General features: G+C 54.6%; 1 protein-coding gene across 1 annotated transcript in view; it reads left to right on the top strand.

Moving 5' to 3' along the window:
- The window catches only part of LOC105476431 (DS cell adhesion molecule like 1), a 365099-nt gene that overhangs the window by 272618 nt on the left and 72461 nt on the right, over positions 1-20020 (top strand). The window contains exons 7-11 of the mRNA XM_011732389.2: positions 1780-2076; positions 3792-4064; positions 14713-14991; positions 15416-15535; positions 16442-16618. Coding sequence (XP_011730691.2) covers positions 1780-2076; positions 3792-4064; positions 14713-14991; positions 15416-15535; positions 16442-16618 — 1146 coding nt within the window. The remainder of the gene's footprint in view (positions 1-1779; positions 2077-3791; positions 4065-14712; positions 14992-15415; positions 15536-16441; positions 16619-20020) is intronic.

Raw genomic sequence — 20020 nt, 5'->3', positions numbered from 1 at the left:
GAGCAGAGATCTGAGTTCAGGTCCCTTAACCATCATACTATACTGTCTCTGCCCTCAGAAATTACTAGAATTTCAGTATTAGAGGAGTCTTCAGAGGCTGGAAGAGTGCCAATAACCTCTGGACTTGCAATTCCTCTCCCTGCCTGAGACCTCTTCAAGGCAGGCTCTGTGTCTCACCAACATCCTGGGTTTTACCTGTTTGTTTCTCTCTCTCCTCCTTTAAAGCTGCCACCACCCAGGGTTCTTTACATAGCACATCTGTGTATGGTTATTCAGGTTGTTCACTGCACATGTTACCCAGCCAAGAGGGTAGGTGAGGACTGAAATCCAGCCTGCACCTCATTTTCCAAGCCATGAGCCCTGGCACTGGGCTCTGTCCACACAGAGGAGGCACCAGTTTCTCATTTGTACAAAGGTGCAGTGGGGGCTGGCAGAAACCCTGTCCTTACAAACAAGGTTAATGGTTCCCCACCTCCTCCTTCATTGCCACCAAAACAAACACAACACAATTCTGCTCCTTCCAGGGGCTTGTCGTAACAAAGATGCCAGCCAAACCCAAGCAAGCCCCGCAGGTTTGGGATCCTCCCCAGGTGTCCCCGTCACGGCCTGTGGGTCCACACTCCTTGAAGGTGTGAGGCACCCAGGAACCTAAGCCCTTACTCCTCACCCCGACCACACAAACATTTGTCTTCCTTTTTGTTTCTTGTTTCTGTTTCTTAGAGACGGGGTCTCATTGCTCTGTTGCCCAGGCTGGAGTGCAGTGATGAAATCATAGCTCACTGTGGCCTCAAACTCCTGAGCTCAAGCAATCCTCCTGGCCTCAGCTCCTGAGTAGCTGGGACTACAGGCATGTGCTACCACACCTGGCTGTTTTATTTTACAATTTTTCTAGAGACATGGTCTCCCTACATTGCCCAGACTGGTCTCAAACTCCTGGGTTCGAGCAATCCTCCCATCTCAACCTCCCAGAGTGCTGAGATTACAGGCATAAGCAACCGTGCCTGGCCTACTTTTAAAGTACTTAATGCCTATTTTAATCCTTTTCAACGATCCTGTGCGGAAGGATGGCCAGGGTTAATAATTACATCCCCGTGTTCCACGTGAGGAAGCCAGGGCACAGAGGTTAATTGTCTTGTCCAAGGTTATTCTGTTAGCCAAGACTTAAGCCCTGGCCAAGACTCCTCACTGCCACTGCCTCTGTGCACTTTCAGCCTCAGACTTAAGGCCTTGTGCTAACAGGCCTGCAGCACCACCACCCCCTCCGGAGGTCCCACGCAGAGGGAACTGGAATCAGACTCCACAGGGCCAGACGGTTCCATAGGTAGTTCTAAGCAGTTAACTTCTGAGCTTGTGTCTTTATTAATAGTGGAAGAGTTGAGAGGAACCAGCATTTATTAAGAAATTACAAAGCGCTGTGTGAAGCATCTGAAATGCATTAATTCATTTTATCCTCAGAATATCCATGAGGTGGGTATAAACATGATTGCTGTTATCCCCATCCTCCCTCCATAAGAGACAAAGACTCAGAGAGGTTAAGCCACTTGCCCAAAAACCCAGAGCTAATAAGTGATTGAGGGAGGATGCAAACCCTACAGCCTGAATCCACGTACAGCAGTAACTGGCACCACTTGGGGCTGTGGATAGCAGAATTGATGTACACAAAAGTTCTTTTTTGCTCTTACGGCTGCTTTTTGCCTCCTCCCCTGCTGAGGTGGGGTGGCTGGGGGGACGATCTCTCCGTGGCTTCGTGACCCTGAAGGGGGCTCCTCACTCCTACAGACGGCACGCCCCGCATCGTCTCGTCCTTCAGCGAGAAGGTGGTCAACCCCGGGGAGCAGTTCTCACTGATGTGTGCGGCCAAGGGCGCCCCACCCCCCACGGTCACCTGGGCCCTCGACGACGAGCCCATTGTGCGGGATGGCAGCCACCGCACCAACCAGTACACCATGTCGGACGGCACCACCATCAGCCACATGAACGTCACAGGCCCCCAGATCCGCGACGGGGGCGTGTACCGGTGCACCGCGCGGAACTCGGTGGGCAGTGCTGAATATCAGGCGCGAATAAACGTAAGAGGTGCCTGTCTACATTTAAATATCAGAATAGGTTTTTGAGTTCCTTTGCCATCTCTGTGGTTACCATTATTCTTGTGCTGATTAGTACTTATTATTAATCGTCATTTTGATTTTAGTAGAGGTCTCTCTCCCCTCCCTCGTCCCCTTTCCCTGCCCTCCTCAAGCGCCATCATCCATTCTTGTGTGCGTGTGTGTGTCTGGTACTGTTCACCCTCATTCACCTCCCCATTCCCCCTCCTCCTTCCCCCTCTCCAGAAATCCAACCTGCCCAGCCCCTCCTCCTACCCTCTAGCCCATTCCTCCCCACCAAATCTCTCTGGGGCCTAAGTATACTAAGCACCTGCTGATATCTGCCAGCCCCACCAGGGCCTCGTAAGGGCAAGACAGGGCAGGGGCTGGGGACCAGGTTTGGCGTTTAACATGGGTGCCCACCCAAGCTGTGCTCCCTGTGTCTTCCCACTGAGCCAGCCCCCCAGATGCTCCAGGAGGTGTGAGCAACCAGGAGCCAGGGCATCATCTTCTCCCGCAAGGCTCACACCATCAAGAGTAAGAGGCTGAGCCTGGCTGGGGGTGTCCCAAAGCAGGCAGCCTCCAAGAGTGGGGAAAGGAGCCCTCAGGGGCGTCATCCCCACATCTCAGTTCTCCAAGTCACTGTGGTGAGAACACAGTCTCCTCTGAAGCTCTTTGTAGCCCCGTGATGTCTGATTGGTTTTCATCTGACCCTACTGCTAACCCCTGACGCCAGGGCAGAGGAGCAGGGGGACAGCAGGAAGGGAAGGGGCACTGATCCAGGGGCACTCCTGGTTGCCACAGGAGTAGGAAAAGGAGCAAAGATGGAGTTTCATGTTAAATTTGCCTGTGCGAGGCCTTGGAACCCCACAGAAGTACGGGTTTCCCATCTGGCCACCCTCCTGATCTCTCCTCTGAATTGCAAGGGGGACAGAGATGTGGGGCCCTGGAAGATTTCCCAGTCGGGCCCCTCCTGTTCTAGATGGGGACCTGAAGCCCAGAGTGCACCCTGTACCCTGTGGAGCACTGTCTTGCTTGGTAGCCTCTGAACTCCCATTCCAACCCCTAGATTGCCATCTGCCCAGCAGGCCCAGCCCAGGACACTCTCTCTCCCCGGCCAGCACTATCAGCACCCCTTTCACAGCTCCTTCCCAGGGGCCTACAATACACATTTACTTGTTGACTGAAAGTCATCACCTCACCTGGCGAGACCTTCCTGCTGTCTTTAAGTAGTTAACTTAAATTCCTTTTGGGTACGAGATCAAAAATAAGCAAGTAGAATGGAAACAACAAAATCTCTACCTTTCCACTTTCATCCCAAAATCTTAATCTCCCCATAACTGAGTAACTTGCCCTCCCAAATCCCAGTCACTTCTTGGTGGCGCTGCAGCTTGGTCCCATCCCTGTCTCACTAGGGGAATGGCTCTTGGCCCAGGTGTGTTTATACTGCGTCTGTTTGCAACTCTTTGAAGCTAGTAACAGTGAGTGCTGGAGAGACTATGGGCACCCCCCCAATTCCAGCCCCTATCTGTAGCTTTGTAAAAAGGCATCCCTGTGCCCCCACCAAATGTCCGTCCGCCCCCTGAAAGTCTCAGGGGCCGAGTGCCTGAGAAGAGCAACGCAGGGTGGTGCCCGGCTGTCCCTGGCTGACGGCAGCACATGCCCCTCTCCTCCTCCTCCTCCTCCTCCCTCCTGACTCCTGCCCAGGCCCCCCCAGCATCCGGGCCATGCGGAACATCACAGCAGTCGCCGGGCGGGACACCCTTATCAACTGCAGGGTCATCGGCTATCCCTACTACTCCATCAAGTGGTACAAGGATGCCCTGCTGCTGCCGGACAACCACCGCCAGGTGGTGTTTGAGAACGGGACCCTCAAGCTGACTGACGTGCAGAAAGGCATGGACGAGGGGGAGTACCTGTGCAGCGTCCTCATCCAGCCCCAGCTCTCCATTAGCCAGAGTGTTCACGTGGCTGTCAAAGGTAGGCCTCCCTCACCAGCCAGGGCCCCTGCCCGCCTGACCACCCAGGATGCACGGGCCCCTCCCCAGGTGGGACTCAGACAACAATAGGCAATCCTGAGCAAGAGAGGCCCCAGCTTGGCATTCAGAAAAAAGGGAGCAGGGCAGAAGACTGTGGGTGGACACAGGCCATGAGATCCCTCTACATCTGGGTTCCTCCTCGGGCTGCAGAGCAAGACAGCACGCACCCCAGGTGCATGAGCAGGTCAGTTACAGACAGAGGAGGCAGGCCGCCTTCCGTGAGAGAGGCCAGGCCAGAGATGGGCTGCATGGGGCCTCTGCCCCCAGGAGCTCAGCGGGCCCACACAAGAGACCAGCAACAGGAGGCCAGGGTTGAGAGAGCACGCTTGGAGCCGTGACTCCCTGTGGGATACACAGTACACAGGCTGCTTCTACAGGACTGGGAACACCCTTCCACCTTCTAGTACTGCTTCAGGCCTGGAAAGTGCTGGGTGGTGCTTAAAAGCCTCCTCCCTCAGGCCAGGCACAGTAGCTCACGCTTGTAATCCCAGCACTTTGGGAGGCCGAGGCGGGCGGATCACGAGGTCAGGAGTTCGAGACCGGCCTGGCCAAGATGGTGAAACCCTGTCTCTACTAAAAATTCAAAAAATAGCCAGGCGTGGTGGCAGATGCCTGTAATCCCAGCTACCTGGGAGGCTGAGGCAGGATAATCGCTTGAACCTGGGAGGTGGAGGTTGCAGTGAGCCGAGAGTGAGCCATTACACTCCAGCCTGGGCAACAAGAGTGAAACTGTGTCGAAAAAAAAAAAGCTTCCTCCCTCCTGGGCCCTTGACACCCACCTGGGTGAGGTCTGCATTTCATGCCTGGTACTGGGTAGCCACTCACTAAGTCTGTGGATCAAATGAATGAGTGAATATAAACGAGCAAATACATGAGCATGTGAGTCAATGATGATATCTCCTTGGTTCTGGGGCTGTGAAGGTCTTCGAAGCCCCCAAATATATTCTTTGGGACTGACAGACCTGGAGACTGTCTGGATGGTGTGTGAGAGGAGGGTGGCCTGGTTGCTCTGGGGCCAGGCTGGGGAGGTGGATACCCCAGGCTTGACTAAGGAGAAGCCAGTGAAAACCAGGCTGCAGAGCTTGGGTACCGAGTCAGCCATGGCTATGATGGCTGAAGAGCTTATGTCTCTTTGTGAAGAGCCAGGGTGGGCTCAGGCCTGGGGAGGATACGCAGACAGCTTGTCCTCCGCAGCCTGAGGTTCCAGAAGCATGAAGACCTCAGCCTGGGGCTCTGCCTGGGAGGAAGGGAGGTCTGGGGATCTCCAGTCACCATCCTGGGCTATCGTAGCAGGCTGTGATGGTTATAATGATCTGCCACTGTCACTGCGGCAGGCGCACTGTGCACCCCTCACAGTGCTCCATGCTCCACGTGCACTGCTGTCTTCAACCCCACAGCTGCTCACTCAGCTAAGGCAGGCAACATTTCCTCCCCAGTTTTGGGGGCAGAAAGTGGAGGCATAGAAAAGTTAAGTAAGGCTGGGCGTGGTGGCTCACGCCTGTAATCCCAACACTCTGGGAGGCCGAGGTGGGTGGATCACCCGAGGTCAGGAGTTTGAGTCCAGCCTGACCAATATGGAGAAACCCCGTTTCTACTAAAAATACAAAATTAGCAGAGTGTGGTGGCACATGCCTGTAATACCAGCTACTTGGGAGGCAGAGGCAGGAGAATCACTTGAACCTGGGAGGCAGAGGTTGCAGTGAGCTTAGATCGTGCCATTGCACTCCAGCCTGGGCAACAAGAGTGAAACTCCATCTCAAAAAAAAAAGAAAAGAAAAGTTAAGTAAATTGCCATCTGGTGTGAGAATCTTTCCCAGGTCTGCATAACTCCAGAACCTGGGCTCCAACCAAGAATGGCCGTGAGCCAGGGAAAGGACAGGCTGGAGGGAGGACTGTTTGCTCCATGCCCTGCCTTAGGAATAAAGACATAGAGCTTCTGGGACTGCCAGGGAGGGTGTGGAAGAGACAAGAGTCCTTGAGAACTCTGAGGGCCCTGTCACCACGGGGCTTCCCTCTCCTGAACATCTGTGTCACCCCAGGGCAGTGGGGAGGGGAAGCTGGGGAGAACCCCCTCTGTATCCCCAAGGGAAGAGAGGGAGGGATAGCGTTGACCAGGGGAGGAAAGCTAGCAGGAGGCTCATGGAAGGAAGAGAAAGAGAAGAGGGATCCAGGCCTGGTAAGGGGCCCTGGCAGCGGGGGAAGGCCCTGGGGATGCCCTGACTACTGCTTTGCCCAAGACTGGAAGCGACATGGAACACACTGTCAGCAGCAAGAGGGACGCATGGGAAGAGGAAGCGTTTGTGGGGGACCCTCGAGCATGTGATAACACTGGGCATCTGGTGGAAGGGCCTGGTGGCCCCCGGAAGGACTGAACAGTGGCAGTGGAAGGCTGGGTGGGGATTTCTCCCCGAGCTCCTGCCATCAGTGCACGGGAGCAGAGTCACACGCCTCTCGTGTGCCTAACACCCGTCACAGTGCCAGACAGTGTGTGCTTTGAACTGAAACTGAGACATTAGGCTGACTTGGAGTGACTTACTAGGAAACCTCACTTTGAGCCCAGGAAAGAAAGTGGGCTCTCTTTTGTTGTTGTTGTTGTTTCTTTCTTTTTGAAACTGAGTCTTGCTCTGTCACCCAGATTGGAGTGCAGTGGCGTGATCTCGGCTCACTACAACCTCCTCCTCCCAGGTTCAAGCAATTCTCCTGTGTCAGGCTCCTGAGTAGCTGGGACTACAGGCCCACGCCACCACACCCAGCTAATTTTTGTATTTTTAATAGAGATGGGGTTTCCCCATATTGGTCAGGCTGGTCTCGGACTCCTGACTTCAGATGATCTACCCACCTTGGCCTCCCAAAGTGCTGGGATTACAGGCGTGAGCCGCTGCTCCCAGCTAAAAGTGGACTCTCAAAGTCTACTTTGAGGACTTACTAGGAAACCTCACTGTGGCCATCTGAGGCCTGGGAGGAGAGAGGAGACCCTCACAGCCAAACACCCATTTCCCTGCTGTTGCACGGGAGCATGTGGAAGGGCATCCTGGCCACTTTCTCTGCCCAGCCCAGGGGCCTTGCCATGCCACCAGGGAACTCACATCCCCCAGGCCACATCCCCCCTCCCCGACATCCGGGACAAATCATCTTGGTGGCTGTGTACACAGCTCAGCCTCCCTCCTTTAAGCAGCATCACGGGGCCGGGCCGCCTGTATCCATTTCCCCTACAAGCAGTGGACCGAGAGTTTACAGTGTAAACATCACATATTAAAACATCTAACCTTTGCTTCGCTCCCTTCACCCGCCCTCACTGGCGAGCATTTGGTCGGGTTTGTTGGCTTAAAAAAAAAATAATAACAGGGCTGCAGCGGGCCTCAGAGGACTCAGAACATCCTGAAAGCTGCTTCTGCTCATCAATTATTCAGCCCTATTCAGGGAGTGATCAGTCCTAATGAATTGAATCTGATGCATTCCGTCTCAGCGACTCGCTGGGCCTGTTGTGATGGTGCTGAGCGACAGTGTCTCTGCAGCCCAGGGAGAGGGAGGGAAGGCGGGGGCGGGAGGGGTGTGTGTGTGTGTGTGTGTGTGTGTGTGTGTGAGCCTAGAGGACAGAGTCCATGCCCTGGCTACGTGTGAATCCCCAGCACCCAGCATAAGCTGTGCATAGCAGGCATATGTGTATGTGTGTGTGTACACACACTTGTATGCACACCTTCCCCCTTCCCCACCCTCAGGGTCTGAAAAATCCCAGAAATCCAGCCCTGAGAGGGGTGTAGTCACCTGTTTTCTCTCTAGACCAAGAAGTAGCATTGGTGTGAGGGGCTCTGGGACATGTCCCCACCACTCCAAAAGCTCGGGCCCCCTCATCCCCATTCTTTCCCTGACTCCCTCTCCCACCTCATTAGAATGCACTTTTGCAGACGAACCATCAGAGCTGATTATGATCACACTGCTTGATTAGCGGATGCGCTGTTCCAAGAACTACCCGAGGAGGGAGGTGGAGGAGGTGCCCGTGGGCATGGCAGGGGCCCTGACTTGCAGGGGGAGAAGGGTATGGGCCTGGGGGCAGCTCTCCAGACCCCACTGCTGCTGCCCGACTAGGAAGTGCATCCCACCCAAGGTTCAGAGCAGAGCTAGAAAGTAGAAAAGGGCGAGTGGGGGGCAGGGACAGGGGGGACAGAGCACCAGAAATGTGAGATAAAATTGGAAGTCTCCCACCCCAGCTCTCTGTGAGGCCAAGGGTCAGTGGGCAGGGTGGGGCTGAAACCCAGGTTGCTCCATGAGCTGGAAAAACAACTGCTGACTCCATTCCTTCTGGGACTGCTTGCCTTCTAACGAATTTTTCAAACACTAAGCTAAGAACAGCAGCACATACTCAACACGCATGCACATGTGTGCAGAGACCTGCATGTGGGCACTCGTGCGTGTGCACCCTGGTACGTATTGCATGCACGTGCAGCAAATTAGCACATTAGCCCATTCACACGTGAGTGCACACACATATACATGCACGCCAGCAGTTACACATACACAAGTGTGTTGACCACCAGGGCCCTCCCGTAAGGCAACATTCCTGAGCCCAAAAGGTGGTTGCAGGTGGTACCATATGAAATATTGCCCAAGGGAGCCTGCGGTGGCCCAGCAAAGTGGGAGGAGCAGGGAGGAGAGAGGGTGGAGGGTGCTTTTGGGGCTGTGTGTGCCTTGACATATGTGACACTGGCTGGCAGTGGAGAGCCAGGCCACAGGGGAGGCGGGTATTTGTCTCTGGTCATCCGGAGAGATCCTTGGCAGGATGCTAAGAGGAGGGCATGCAGACCAAACCTAGATGTGGTGACTTTAGGGCCCCCTGTAGCTGAAAAATAATGTGGCACAAAAGCGTCTCTGGGCCTGCAGGCTGAATGTTTAATTAACTAGGAAGGCAGGGCTACAACTGGGGCCCCTTGGCATTGGCTCTGTGAAGAAACATCTCCATTCCTACATCTGAGCCTCTGAGGGCTTCTTGAGCCAAAACAAGGCCAAGAGGTGCTTTCTGCCCATGCTCAGCAGAACCAGCACAGGGAGGTGGTGCCAGGCTCCTGTGGAGGACAAGTGGAAGAGGGACACACCCACCCACGCACAAACACCCTCTCTCCCAAATGCCCATGTTCGCTCCCTCCCTCCCTCGTTTTTCCCTAGCCGCTCAATGCTGAGCTTCAGCACTCCTCCATCCAGCCTCTGCCGTATGCCTGGGAGCATGTGCCAGAGACCCTCTCCCACCCTTACAAGTGGGTCGGGGGTTTCTATGATCATAAGCTGAAGGGAGAGTCAGCCACCTGGCCAAGTGCCTGCTACTGGTGAAGGTGGAGGTTTGGAAGGAACCTCACTGGGATCCACAGGAAAGGGGCACAACAGGCTCCTAGGAGGAGATGGCCTGCATGCCATTTGGGGGAGGAACACCGAGGAAGCCGCTACCCACAACCTTATTTCCTCAGCCAAGGGAGCCAGTAACAAAGGAGCAAGCAGTCTCCCGTGGGACAGACGGGGCTGGTGACGATGGTAGTGGTGATGAGGATAATGACCACGAATGTCATTCGTTCAGTGACATCTACTGTGCCTCCACTAGATTCCAGGCACTATTTTAGGTTCTATGAATACAGCTATGCTCAAAATAGACAAAAATCCCTGCCATCAGGGAGTTTACATTTTAGTGAGGAAAGGGATCCTATGGCAAATACCCCAGAGATTTCTCCTGTCAAACAGGAGAGAGGCTGAGAATGCCAAGGAGAAGGAGGTTTGCAAAGTCCAGTAAGGTGATCCGGGAAGGGCTTCCTGAGAAGAGAGGATTGTGTAAAAAACTTAAGTCAGTTATCGTTATTCCTAAAATATGGGACTTGTTTTAACTAGAAAATCAGTGTCTGACTTCAGAGATTAGTTGGTCCAACCGCTCCGTTTTGCAGATGAGAAAACTGAGGTAAGACAGGATGCTGATGAGGAGGTGCCTTTCCCACAGTCACTTGAATGGGTAGCAGAGTCCAGAACTGGGCCTTTTGGGTTCCAGGCATGGCTAGTGCCCCATCTCCATGCTGCAAGGGCAGAGAAGCCCCGACTTCCCACGGCGCGCACTCTGCTAGCAGGTGCAGTAAATAAAAGGCTCCATCTCAGAGAGAGATGATGAGAGACACCATAAAATGTTTATGAGCTGGGCTGGGGGTCAGCACGCCTTCCTCTGTGCAGCACTCCCAAACAAGTGGCCATAAAAGCTTTATGGTGACTGGACACTGAATGGCCTGCCTCGACCACTGTGTCTTCTCAGCCACTCAGGCCTCTGCCTCCTCGCCATTGCAGCACCTTGCTAAAGATGATTACGGCCAGAGCAGGGCTTCTGGAGAGAAAGCCCCAGGTTGTGAGGCATTCATGCCCCCTACATCCAGCTGCCTGCTAGGGGACACGCTGGGACTCGGGGGCAGATCTGTAGGCTGGACTCCACAGTAAAGAGGGCCCAGGTCATAACCGGGGTGCAGGTGGTCAGACCCCACCTCCAGGAGGATGGCTTTCCCAGAGGTGGAAATGTCCAGGCACACATGCGGCTACTAGCCCTGAGCATTGGAGAGGGCGCCACTGACTCACAGTCAGAAGGCAGCCCCATTTGGACAGCCTGTACATATGGGGAGGAGTACATATGTACATATATGGAGGAGTCCCTCCTCTCTGCTTTGGAAACCACACTCACAGCACTCCTAGTACCGACTGAGCTGGTGGAGGAGCCAGGATCCCTGGGCTTTCTTCCTCCTCCAGGCTGCCTGGTGTGTGTATTGACCGGATGTGAGTGACTAGCCTGGAGCACCAGCCATACATCACACCTGCCCATCCCCCAGAAGCAGGGGTGGAGGGGAGCAAGGAGCCTGCCTTGGGCCTCTGGGAGGTCATCTGGTCATCTGCCTCCCAACAGCCCTCTGGGAGCACGGGGCCAGCACACCTGCATGTCTAACTCCCAGGATGGATGTTGGCTACTTCTTCTTCAGTGGCCCCTCCGAGCTGTTGATGTTATTCAGAAGACCAGAAGGAATGACAGCCCCTTGGCTCAGCCTCCTCTGTCTCCTTCACCCCATCTATTGTTTGAAAGCATGTGTGTCCTCTAACTCTCAGCTCAAATTCCACTCCTCCGTGAAGCTGCAGTCACCCCCCCGGATGACATTGCCCTCTGCTTGGGCTCAGCATCTGCATATCCAGGCGGTCCTTGTCCAGTCATCTTTGGAGAAGTATCTTGCCTTCCCTAGTAAATGAGAAGCTCCCCGAGGCTCTCTCTGTAGCTGAAGTGTGTTTCTACTTTCCCCAGAGCATAATGCCTTCACAGAGCAGCATTTCATAAATATTAGATGAATTAGTTAATTAATGAATTAACCTACCTTAGTAACTTGCTCCATTATCTAAATTCCTCCTTACTGAGAGAGACAGTCTTCTCCTTGCCTGAACTAAACCTTCTCGCCTGATTTCACTGTCTCTATCCACTGGCTGTGGCCTCGATGGAAACATGGTGTTCTGGCCGTCTCCACCCAGGCTTGGCCCTCCAGATTCCACAGCCCCTTAGCTTTCTCTTGGCTCTGCAGAACCTTGAACCACCTTGCTTTGCCCACACATCCTGTTCTCCAGTCCCTCGTCACTGCTTCCACCCTCCCCTTGCTCATGTTCAAGCGTACACGGAGCTCTCAAATCACAGCAGCTTGTTTGGTGCTGTGACAGCAAGGGCCTGGCCCCTAGGAGGGACCAAGGGACCAAGGTTCCAGAACCCCAAAGCATCTCGAGGAGCAGCACAGAGCTCCCTCTTATTCTGGCTGAGCCCCCAACCTGTGCTTGCCGCACCCTCTGCCCCCTCGCAGGTAAACTTCTGAGATCACCCTAGGAAATGATATTCAGACACATGTTCGTTCGTTTCCTCACCCGACAAGCATTCATTGGGCACCTACCATTTGCTGGATGAATAAGTCCTAGTTATATAAGCACTTATACAGGGAGTTACCCCAGGGAGGGGTAATGCAGTTACCCTGATGGCCATGTGATGCGTGCCCTAATCCAGGTGTGGACCGAAGTCTGCAGGGCTGTGTGGAAGGAAGGTGGGCTTCACAGAAGAGGCAGCATTTGAGCAGATCTGAAAGGATATAGGGGAGTTTCCCAGGGGAGTTTCCCAGGAGGCCTTTGTGGGCAGGAGGACTTGGCCAGAACTGGTCCTTCTAGGCCTAAGGAAACAAACTGGGCAGCACATCTGGGTCTCTGCTACTATCCATCAGAAAGCCCAAGAGAGCTGGGAGGCGTAGATCTGACCTAGGCGCACACACAAACTAGGAGGGCGGTCAGCAGAGGCCCAACAAGAGAAATCTCGGGGAGGTCTCAGGAATGGGCATTGGGCCATTGCTAGAGTCAGGGCCCAAGAGAAATCTATCTAAAGATGTCTAAGGCCCAATAAACCACTCAGAACACTGGGGGCAGAGTCCTAATCCAGGAAAAGAGGCAGCCAGAGACTGGGATGAGGTGGTCCGGGCCATGACCAGAACCCCGGAAAAGCTGGCTGGGATTTAGGTTCCAGGTGGATCTGAAATAAGGTGGATCAAAGCCAGCTGGTAGGTGAGGAGCCCATGTACTGGGGGATGAGAAGGACAGACGCCCAGTGGTGTTCGCCCAGGCAGGCTGAGGTGTGGGGTTGTGGCATTCACGGTGTGCTGGTGGGAGCACAGGCTGGAGTGAGTGCGAGGTGGAAGATGACATTGGAAGGGTCAGCTGAGGGCCCCACTGAGGATCACAGAGGCCACATCCCTCCTAAATATCACTTCCTCTGGACCTACAGCTCCTGATCAAGAACTCTCCCAGGATCCAAAGGGCTGCCTGGGTTTTTCTATGGCCACACCTGGCTGCTCCCTGCAGGCAGCTCCCTTCTGAGCCCTGAAAGTGCAGGGGTGCCCTGAGGGCGGAGGGCCATGCATCTGATGCCATCCATCCTTCCCCCCAGAGCCCATCCCCCACTGTGGCCACTCTGGATGGCCCCAGGGTGGAGAGTAGCAGGCTTCCAGGGAGGGGTGGGGCTGGTGCCTGGGAGAAGGCTAGAGGACTGTGCGGCCTTGTAATTTAATTATTCGACTGCAGAAAGGAGATCTCATCTATTGGGTGCTCATCCTTGTTAAGCTAATTGTCTATCTCCTTCACTCTCTTCTCCCCCACTTGCTGGGGAAGTCACTGCAGCCTAATTGAGTTATCATAAAGATAATGGCTGATGCTCTAGCCAGAGCCGAGAAAGGAGGATCCATCTCACATCGACTCAGGCTCCAGACAGGCCCCCAAGGGGCTGAGACGTAGGCAGTGTTGGCAGGGGGGTGCAGGCTGCATTTCTAGCAGGAGGAAGGCTGGGTGGATGGTGTTTTGCCCAGAAGCATCTAACCAACTGGTTGTCCCGCAGAAGACAGGGCTTCCTGTCTACTTTTTCCTGCCACCCAAGGAAGCTCACCTACAAGACAAAAAGATCTCTGGACCTGGTGTGGTGGCTCTTGCCTGTCAACCCAGCACTTAGGATGTTGAGGTGGGAGGATCACTTGAGACCAGAAGTTTGAGGCCAGCCTGGCCAACATAATGACACCTGTCTTTTAAAAAAAAATAAAAATAAAAATTAGCCAGACACAGTGGTGTGTACCTGCATTCCCAGCTACTTGAGAGGCTGAGATGGGAGGATCACTCGAGCCCAGGAGGTTGAGGCTACAGTCAGCCATGTTCATGCCACTGTACTCCCGCCTGGGTGACAGAGCAAGACCTTGTCTCAAAAAAAAAAAAAAAAAGTGATCTCTTACCTCTTGTCTGGGCATGTCTGGGGCTTTCTCAGAGAGGCAACCAAGCCACATGGTGATGAGACATGGACTTGGAGAGCAGACCAGGTTTTAAATTCCATGGGCATATCTTATGACCAGGGCAACCTAGGGCAATTTCTTTTCTGCTCTGAACCTGAGTTTTCTCATCTGTAAAATGGGGCGGGGACATTATTGGTAGGAGGATCCGGTGAGATCATGTGTATAAAGCAACTGCGCAGTGATGTGAGCTTCCACTCGCCTGTCCTAACACTCGATGACAATAGAGGGGTGAGGTGGCTGAGGACCCTGTGGGAGACCCAGAGTTCAGTGCTCTGGTTTCAGATGAGCAGCCGTAGGACATGCGTGGGGGACAGTCCCAGCACCGCGCTTCCTCTCTTGCCACCGGGCACCTCGCCTGTATCCCAGGTCCTCAGAGAGCTGTGAGCTGCATCACTGGGATGAGAAGGTGGGTATAGGGGTGCTGAGGAGCAGCGGGGAAGCTGGAGGGAAAGGTGAGCAGAGGTCAGCAGGCATGAATCAAATTCCATGACACATGGGAAGGTCAGAGTGAATCCAGGCCAGCCAAGGCCCTGAACAGAGACAGTGGGTCCCAGCCTGGGCGGGCAGAGGGACAGGAGCCAGGCCCCATTAGGAGACCCTGCATGGACAGGAGAACGAGGCCCCAGTTCCCTGGGGGATCTCTGTTCAAGGCCCAACCCAGAGCCCCAGGTAAGGCAGCGTTGCCGGCCAGGGGAGGGCACACAGGGTCCCGACGGCAGCACCCCCTTGCCTTCCCAGTGCCCCCTCTGATCCAGCCCTTCGAGTTCCCACCCGCCTCCATCGGCCAGCTGCTCTACATTCCCTGTGTGGTGTCCTCGGGGGACATGCCCATCCGCATCACCTGGAGGAAGGATGGACAGGTGATCATCTCAGGCTCGGGCGTGACCATCGAGAGCAAGGAATTCATGAGCTCCCTGCAGATCTCTAGCGTCTCCCTCAAGCACAACGGCAACTACACATGCATCGCCAGCAACGCAGCGGCCACCGTGAGCCGGGAGCGCCAGCTCATCGTGCGTGGTGAGCAGGGACAGGCCAGCCTCGGGGGAGGGAGGAGCCAGCTCTGCCTGCTGCTACTGCAGTCTCTATGATTCCCTGTGATTCCAGTTCCAATCACAGGCTTATAGAAGGTGGGCTCCAGCAGGGCCCTTCAAGATGATCTTGGAGTCTAAACCTCTTATTTTCCAGGGCAGGAAACCGAAGCCCTGAGCAGAGAGACACTTGCTCAGTTAGTCAGTGGCAAAGGCAGGATCGGAACTCAGAACTCACAACTCCCTACCCAGTACTCGACAAAAGCTCTCAGCATCTTGGGTTTCAGAAGCTGCCTGCTTCCAATTTTATAATAGCCCAGGCAGGGCTGACCTCAAACAGAAGGTGCTCTAAGCCCTAGGAGACCCATCAGAGACTGAAATGGTCTGTTTCCCTACCTTCCCTCTTTCTGCAGTGCCCCCTCGATTTGTGGTGCAACCCAACAACCAGGACGGCATCTACGGCAAAGCTGGTGTGCTCAACTGCTCGGTGGACGGCTACCCCCCGCCCAAGGTCATGTGGAAGCATGCCAAGGGTAAGCGCCTGGCCCAGCCAGAATCTCCAAGAAGGGCAGGGATGGGGAAAGGAGGATGCTTTGATGGGATTTGAACCTGTTCCCTGTAGGCAACTCCTAGCCCTGGGTAGGAGTCCTTGGGTCTGCACCCCAGCGGACCCCAGGCTACACCTCACCTGGAGTCATCCTCAGCCACCCCCGGGGGTCTGTGGACCAGGAACAGCCATCATGCTGACTCCGTATTTCCTCTTGTCCCCCCAGACGTGACCTCTCCTCTCCTGCCTCCGCCCCAGAACTCAGTGTACACCTGCTTTCCCTACCCCACCCTGCCCTGGGGCCCCAGACCTGGAAGCCCCCTGCTTCTCACCAGTCAACCTTTTCTGGGGTCAGGGTCCTTCTTGGAGCCCAATTTCATACCAAGGATGCCTTTGCTTTCTGACTAAGGCCCAATCCTAAACTGTATTCATGACTGACACTGGGGAATGGAGGGGCAGGGGGTGCCCACAAGGCCCCCTTGGAGGATGCTGGCCTCTCTCCCAGGCCTGGTTGCCTAAGACCAGACGACTGCCATTCGAAGACTCAATCTTCTCTCCACCTGCAGCCAACTGGCCCAAAGACAGCTCTTTCTTCCTCTCCAAGGAATTCACCCCCAAAGAAGCTCCATGCCAGTGTCAAAGTGGGCATTGAGCTGAGACTCCCAACCCAGTCTCCTTGAATCAGAGCTGGGGCAAGGCCCGTCTTCTGGGAGAGGGGGGTCCTTCCTGTTGTCTGCTGGGAGCTGTGTGGCCTCAGCACTTTGGGGATGGTTCAGCTCTGCTACAAAACAGCCCTCGATCTGCAAGAGCGAGGTGTCAGGGCCATTCCTGGGGCACTCTCAGCTTATGCCCCAGTACACACCCAGCCTTCCTAACAGCTGCCTCCTTCCAGGGAGCGGGAACCCCCAGCAGTACCACCCTGTGCCCCTCACTGGCCGCATCCAGATCCTGCCCAACAGCTCGCTGCTGATCCGCCACGTCCTAGAAGAGGACATTGGCTACTACCTCTGCCAGGCCAGCAACGGCGTAGGCACCGACATCAGCAAGTCCATGTTCCTCACAGTCAAGAGTGAGTCCTGCCCCCGCACAGACCCCCAGCACCCCCAAATCACAGCCAAGCCCCGGCTCTGCACTCTCCCTGCCTACTCTCTTGGTCTCCACTGTTTTATCTATAAAGGGGAGGAAGGAAGGCTTCCCAGTCAGAGGGGGGCTTGGGACCCTCAGATGGGGCATTCGAAAGCACTGTCATCTAAAACAGGGGCCTCACCCTGAAAGGCCCCAACTCACCCCTACCCTGGTCATAATAAGCTCGTGATTTGCTCTGCTGCAATATCATGTGACATCCTGTTTACTTTGGTCTGTAGATTGGCAATTCAATCTGAATAATCCTAGCAAACCATTTATTTTTGCTAGTTGATATACACTTGCTTGTGTACAACCTGTTTGTGGCTTAGAAAGGAAAACAGCATATACTCAATGTAGAAGAAGGGCCTATGGGTCAGAAAACCTGGGTTCCAATTCCAGATCAGCCTAATGAGCTGAGTGACCTTGGGAGAGTCACTTCCCCTCTCTGTGTTCCAGTTTCCTCACCTGTTCGAGGGTTCTCTTCCCAGCCCACTGATCTCACAAAATTGCTGTGAGTTCTGCAGGAACTGATCATGGAAAGAGGAAGCTGCTTTGGAAAAGCCCAAGGACCAATGCAGCTCATTACAACTCGGTGCTGTACCCATGGCTTCTAAATCCCCCCACCCAGAGCAGGCCTCAACGGCCTTAGAAGTACACTGCTTATTTGCTGTCCCAGGATGTTCTTAAGTCTCGTACAGACATCCCTACTGGGTGAGCTTCTTGCTTTACACTGCGGGGGTCTGCATAATGGGTCCCTGGGAATCACATCAGAAGGGCCATGTCCATCTGGCCCCATGTCAAGACATGGCTATAAGGGCCTGAGTGTTAGTGTCTGACCCGGCCAAGTATGAATCTGGGAGCCAGGACTTAACGCCTTGGGACCTTGATGAGCGTACTTGGCCTTGTGCTACTTCATTTTCCTGATCTACACCATGGGCAGGGGGCAGGGCTCGTAATAGGGCCTCACCTGTTACGTTTCATGTCAAGGGTGAGTCAGATGGTGTAAGTGAAGCAACGGGTATGGTAAGTGGCCGGCAAAGATTTCATGGCTTGGCCAGCTTTGTTATCTGTAGCGGCAGTCCCTCCAGGGTGCGGGTGGGAAAGCCGGCTGACGGCAGAGGCCCGCGTGTGGTCGGCCCAGCCTCTCCCCAGAGTGCCCGCCTTTAAGAATCATAGCTTCTTTATCACTTGCCAAAGCCCGCGTTCAGCTCAGCACAAGACAGGGAAGCCCCAGCGATCGATGCTCAGGGAGCTCCGAGCCGGAATCCCCGCCCTGGGGAGCTGCTTCCCTCACACTATCAAAAAGCACTTTGTCCTTAATAAAACCAGGCAATCAATCTACATCCCTCAGCTTGGGAGAGCTTGGCTAATTCTGGCTGCGCGAGGCGGGGGAAGAGCAGGCACCTCTGCAACCCTCCTCATCTCCCAAACTCATAATGCTTTTTCGCTGTAGTTGTTCTTTGCCTTTTCCTTCAAGTTGGGGGATTCCACTGAGCTGCCAGCTCTGTGGCAGGTGGAGACGCAGGGGTCACGGGTGCCGGAGGACACAGGAGCTGGGCTGTGTGTGAGGAGACCCCGCGTGCCTCAGGCGGTCGCTGATGCCCTGTGCCCCCGAACGAACCACCTCCCCTGGCGGGCCTGCACTTTTTCTATGCCATCCTCACTTTGCAACCCAGCAGCAGCTGCAAAGTGCTCTGAGAAGTTCAGAAGGAGCACATTTGGTAAATCCAGGGCCACCTCCTGAACACATGCTGCACAAAACCTCACGCACCAGACACGCGCTGGGGCTCACCTGTGGGGCCCCGTCTTCCCCAGGGAATGGCAGGAGTTTCCTACTATGCCAGTCACTGCTGGGCAGAACCTGGACCTGGCTTCCTCCTTCCTTTCCTCCCCCATGTCCTCATCTGCAGGCCTTGGTGGGCTCCTTCACTTCTCTCCCGGTAGGGCCGACGACACACCTTTCTTACAGCTGCTGTCTCTCCACATCTAGGGGTCATGTCATCCCACTCAGGGCACCTCCAATCACCCGCAGCAGCTCTCAGCACCCACTCATGGCTCCTGCGTGGCCCTCAGATGGGCTGCTCTCCAGCCTCACCACACACACATTCCCTCTGATACATCCTCCGTTTCTCACACCCTTCCTGTCACAAATGACCCTTCCCATTCTGGCCCCACTCTCCCCAGTGACCTGCCCCAGCCATCCTAGAGGCCCTCATGCCACCCAGAAGGGGAGGGGCACCCAGGAGGGGAAGAGGCAGGGCCGAGGACATTGGAGGCTGCAGGGCAGCGGTCAGGGAGGCTGCCAGGGTCAGGGCCCCTGTCTGGGGTTGGAGGGGCTGACTGTCTTTGTGTAGCAGCCTGCATGATTCTGCGCTGTATCTGGCTGCCAGAGGACGCTCCTATGACAATGCAACGCTGTCGGGGGGTGGAAGTGGGCACTGGGTGGACCGCTGGCGTGCCTGGCCTTCTTTGGAACACTTGTTCTGCCCCCTGCTGCTTTGAGGCAGGTGCCTGTTCCAAGTAACCCGCCCCAGCTACTGCCCTGCACAGCCTCTCTCCTTGCCTGCTCTTTTCTTTCCCTCCTTTCCTTTTCCTCAACCTGATAGCAATTCTCCCACTCCCCCATTCTGATTTCAGTTTAAAGGACACAGGTAGGTAGAACTTTCAGGACCCGGTCGCCCATGCCCTCAGCAGGGGAAACCACTCCTCGTCATCCCTCTGTCCATCTCAAACGCCCATACCATTGCCCACTTGCAGAGCCAGCCACAGAAAGATCTACCATTTGCAACGCCAATTTCAAGGTTTGCCTCAATGCCCCTAACACACTCGGGAAAGTTTTGACCCAAAATAACTTTACCGTTCCAGACCTCACACTTTTATGAACTCTTGGAAAGCAAACTGATCTTAATCCCCACTTTGCCCAAGCAGAAGGAAGAAAATAAATCTATCAAAGGGACCATAACAGCAGAGAAAGCCTCCAAGTGTCGGATCGGACGTTTGTGGTTGGCTTCTATTGGGGAGTGTCTATACCATTGATCCCTGCAGCTTCCAGAGATAACTCAGCACTCACTTAATGGTGCTCCCTGAGCACTCACTAAATAGATCAATAAAGCGTGGTGATTAAAAACACGGACTTTAGAGCCAGACAGCCCTGGGTTCAAAGCCCAGCTCTGCCACCGGATAGCTGTGGGGTCCAGGACAACAATGTCAGCCCTAGTGTCCTCCCCTGTAAGTTTGGAATTACTGTGTAGTACTTTGTGCATTGGTGAGGTCTAAATGAGACCATGCACTTACAGGAATGAATACAGTATTTGGCATAAAATACACATTCGATAATTAGCAGTCA

This window comes from Macaca nemestrina, chromosome 12, assembly GCF_043159975.1.
Source record: "Macaca nemestrina isolate mMacNem1 chromosome 12, mMacNem.hap1, whole genome shotgun sequence".
Lineage (NCBI taxonomy): Eukaryota > Metazoa > Chordata > Mammalia > Primates > Cercopithecidae > Macaca > Macaca nemestrina.
Note: the sequence above shows the minus strand (reverse complement) of the source record. Positions and strands in the feature narration are given on the sequence as shown.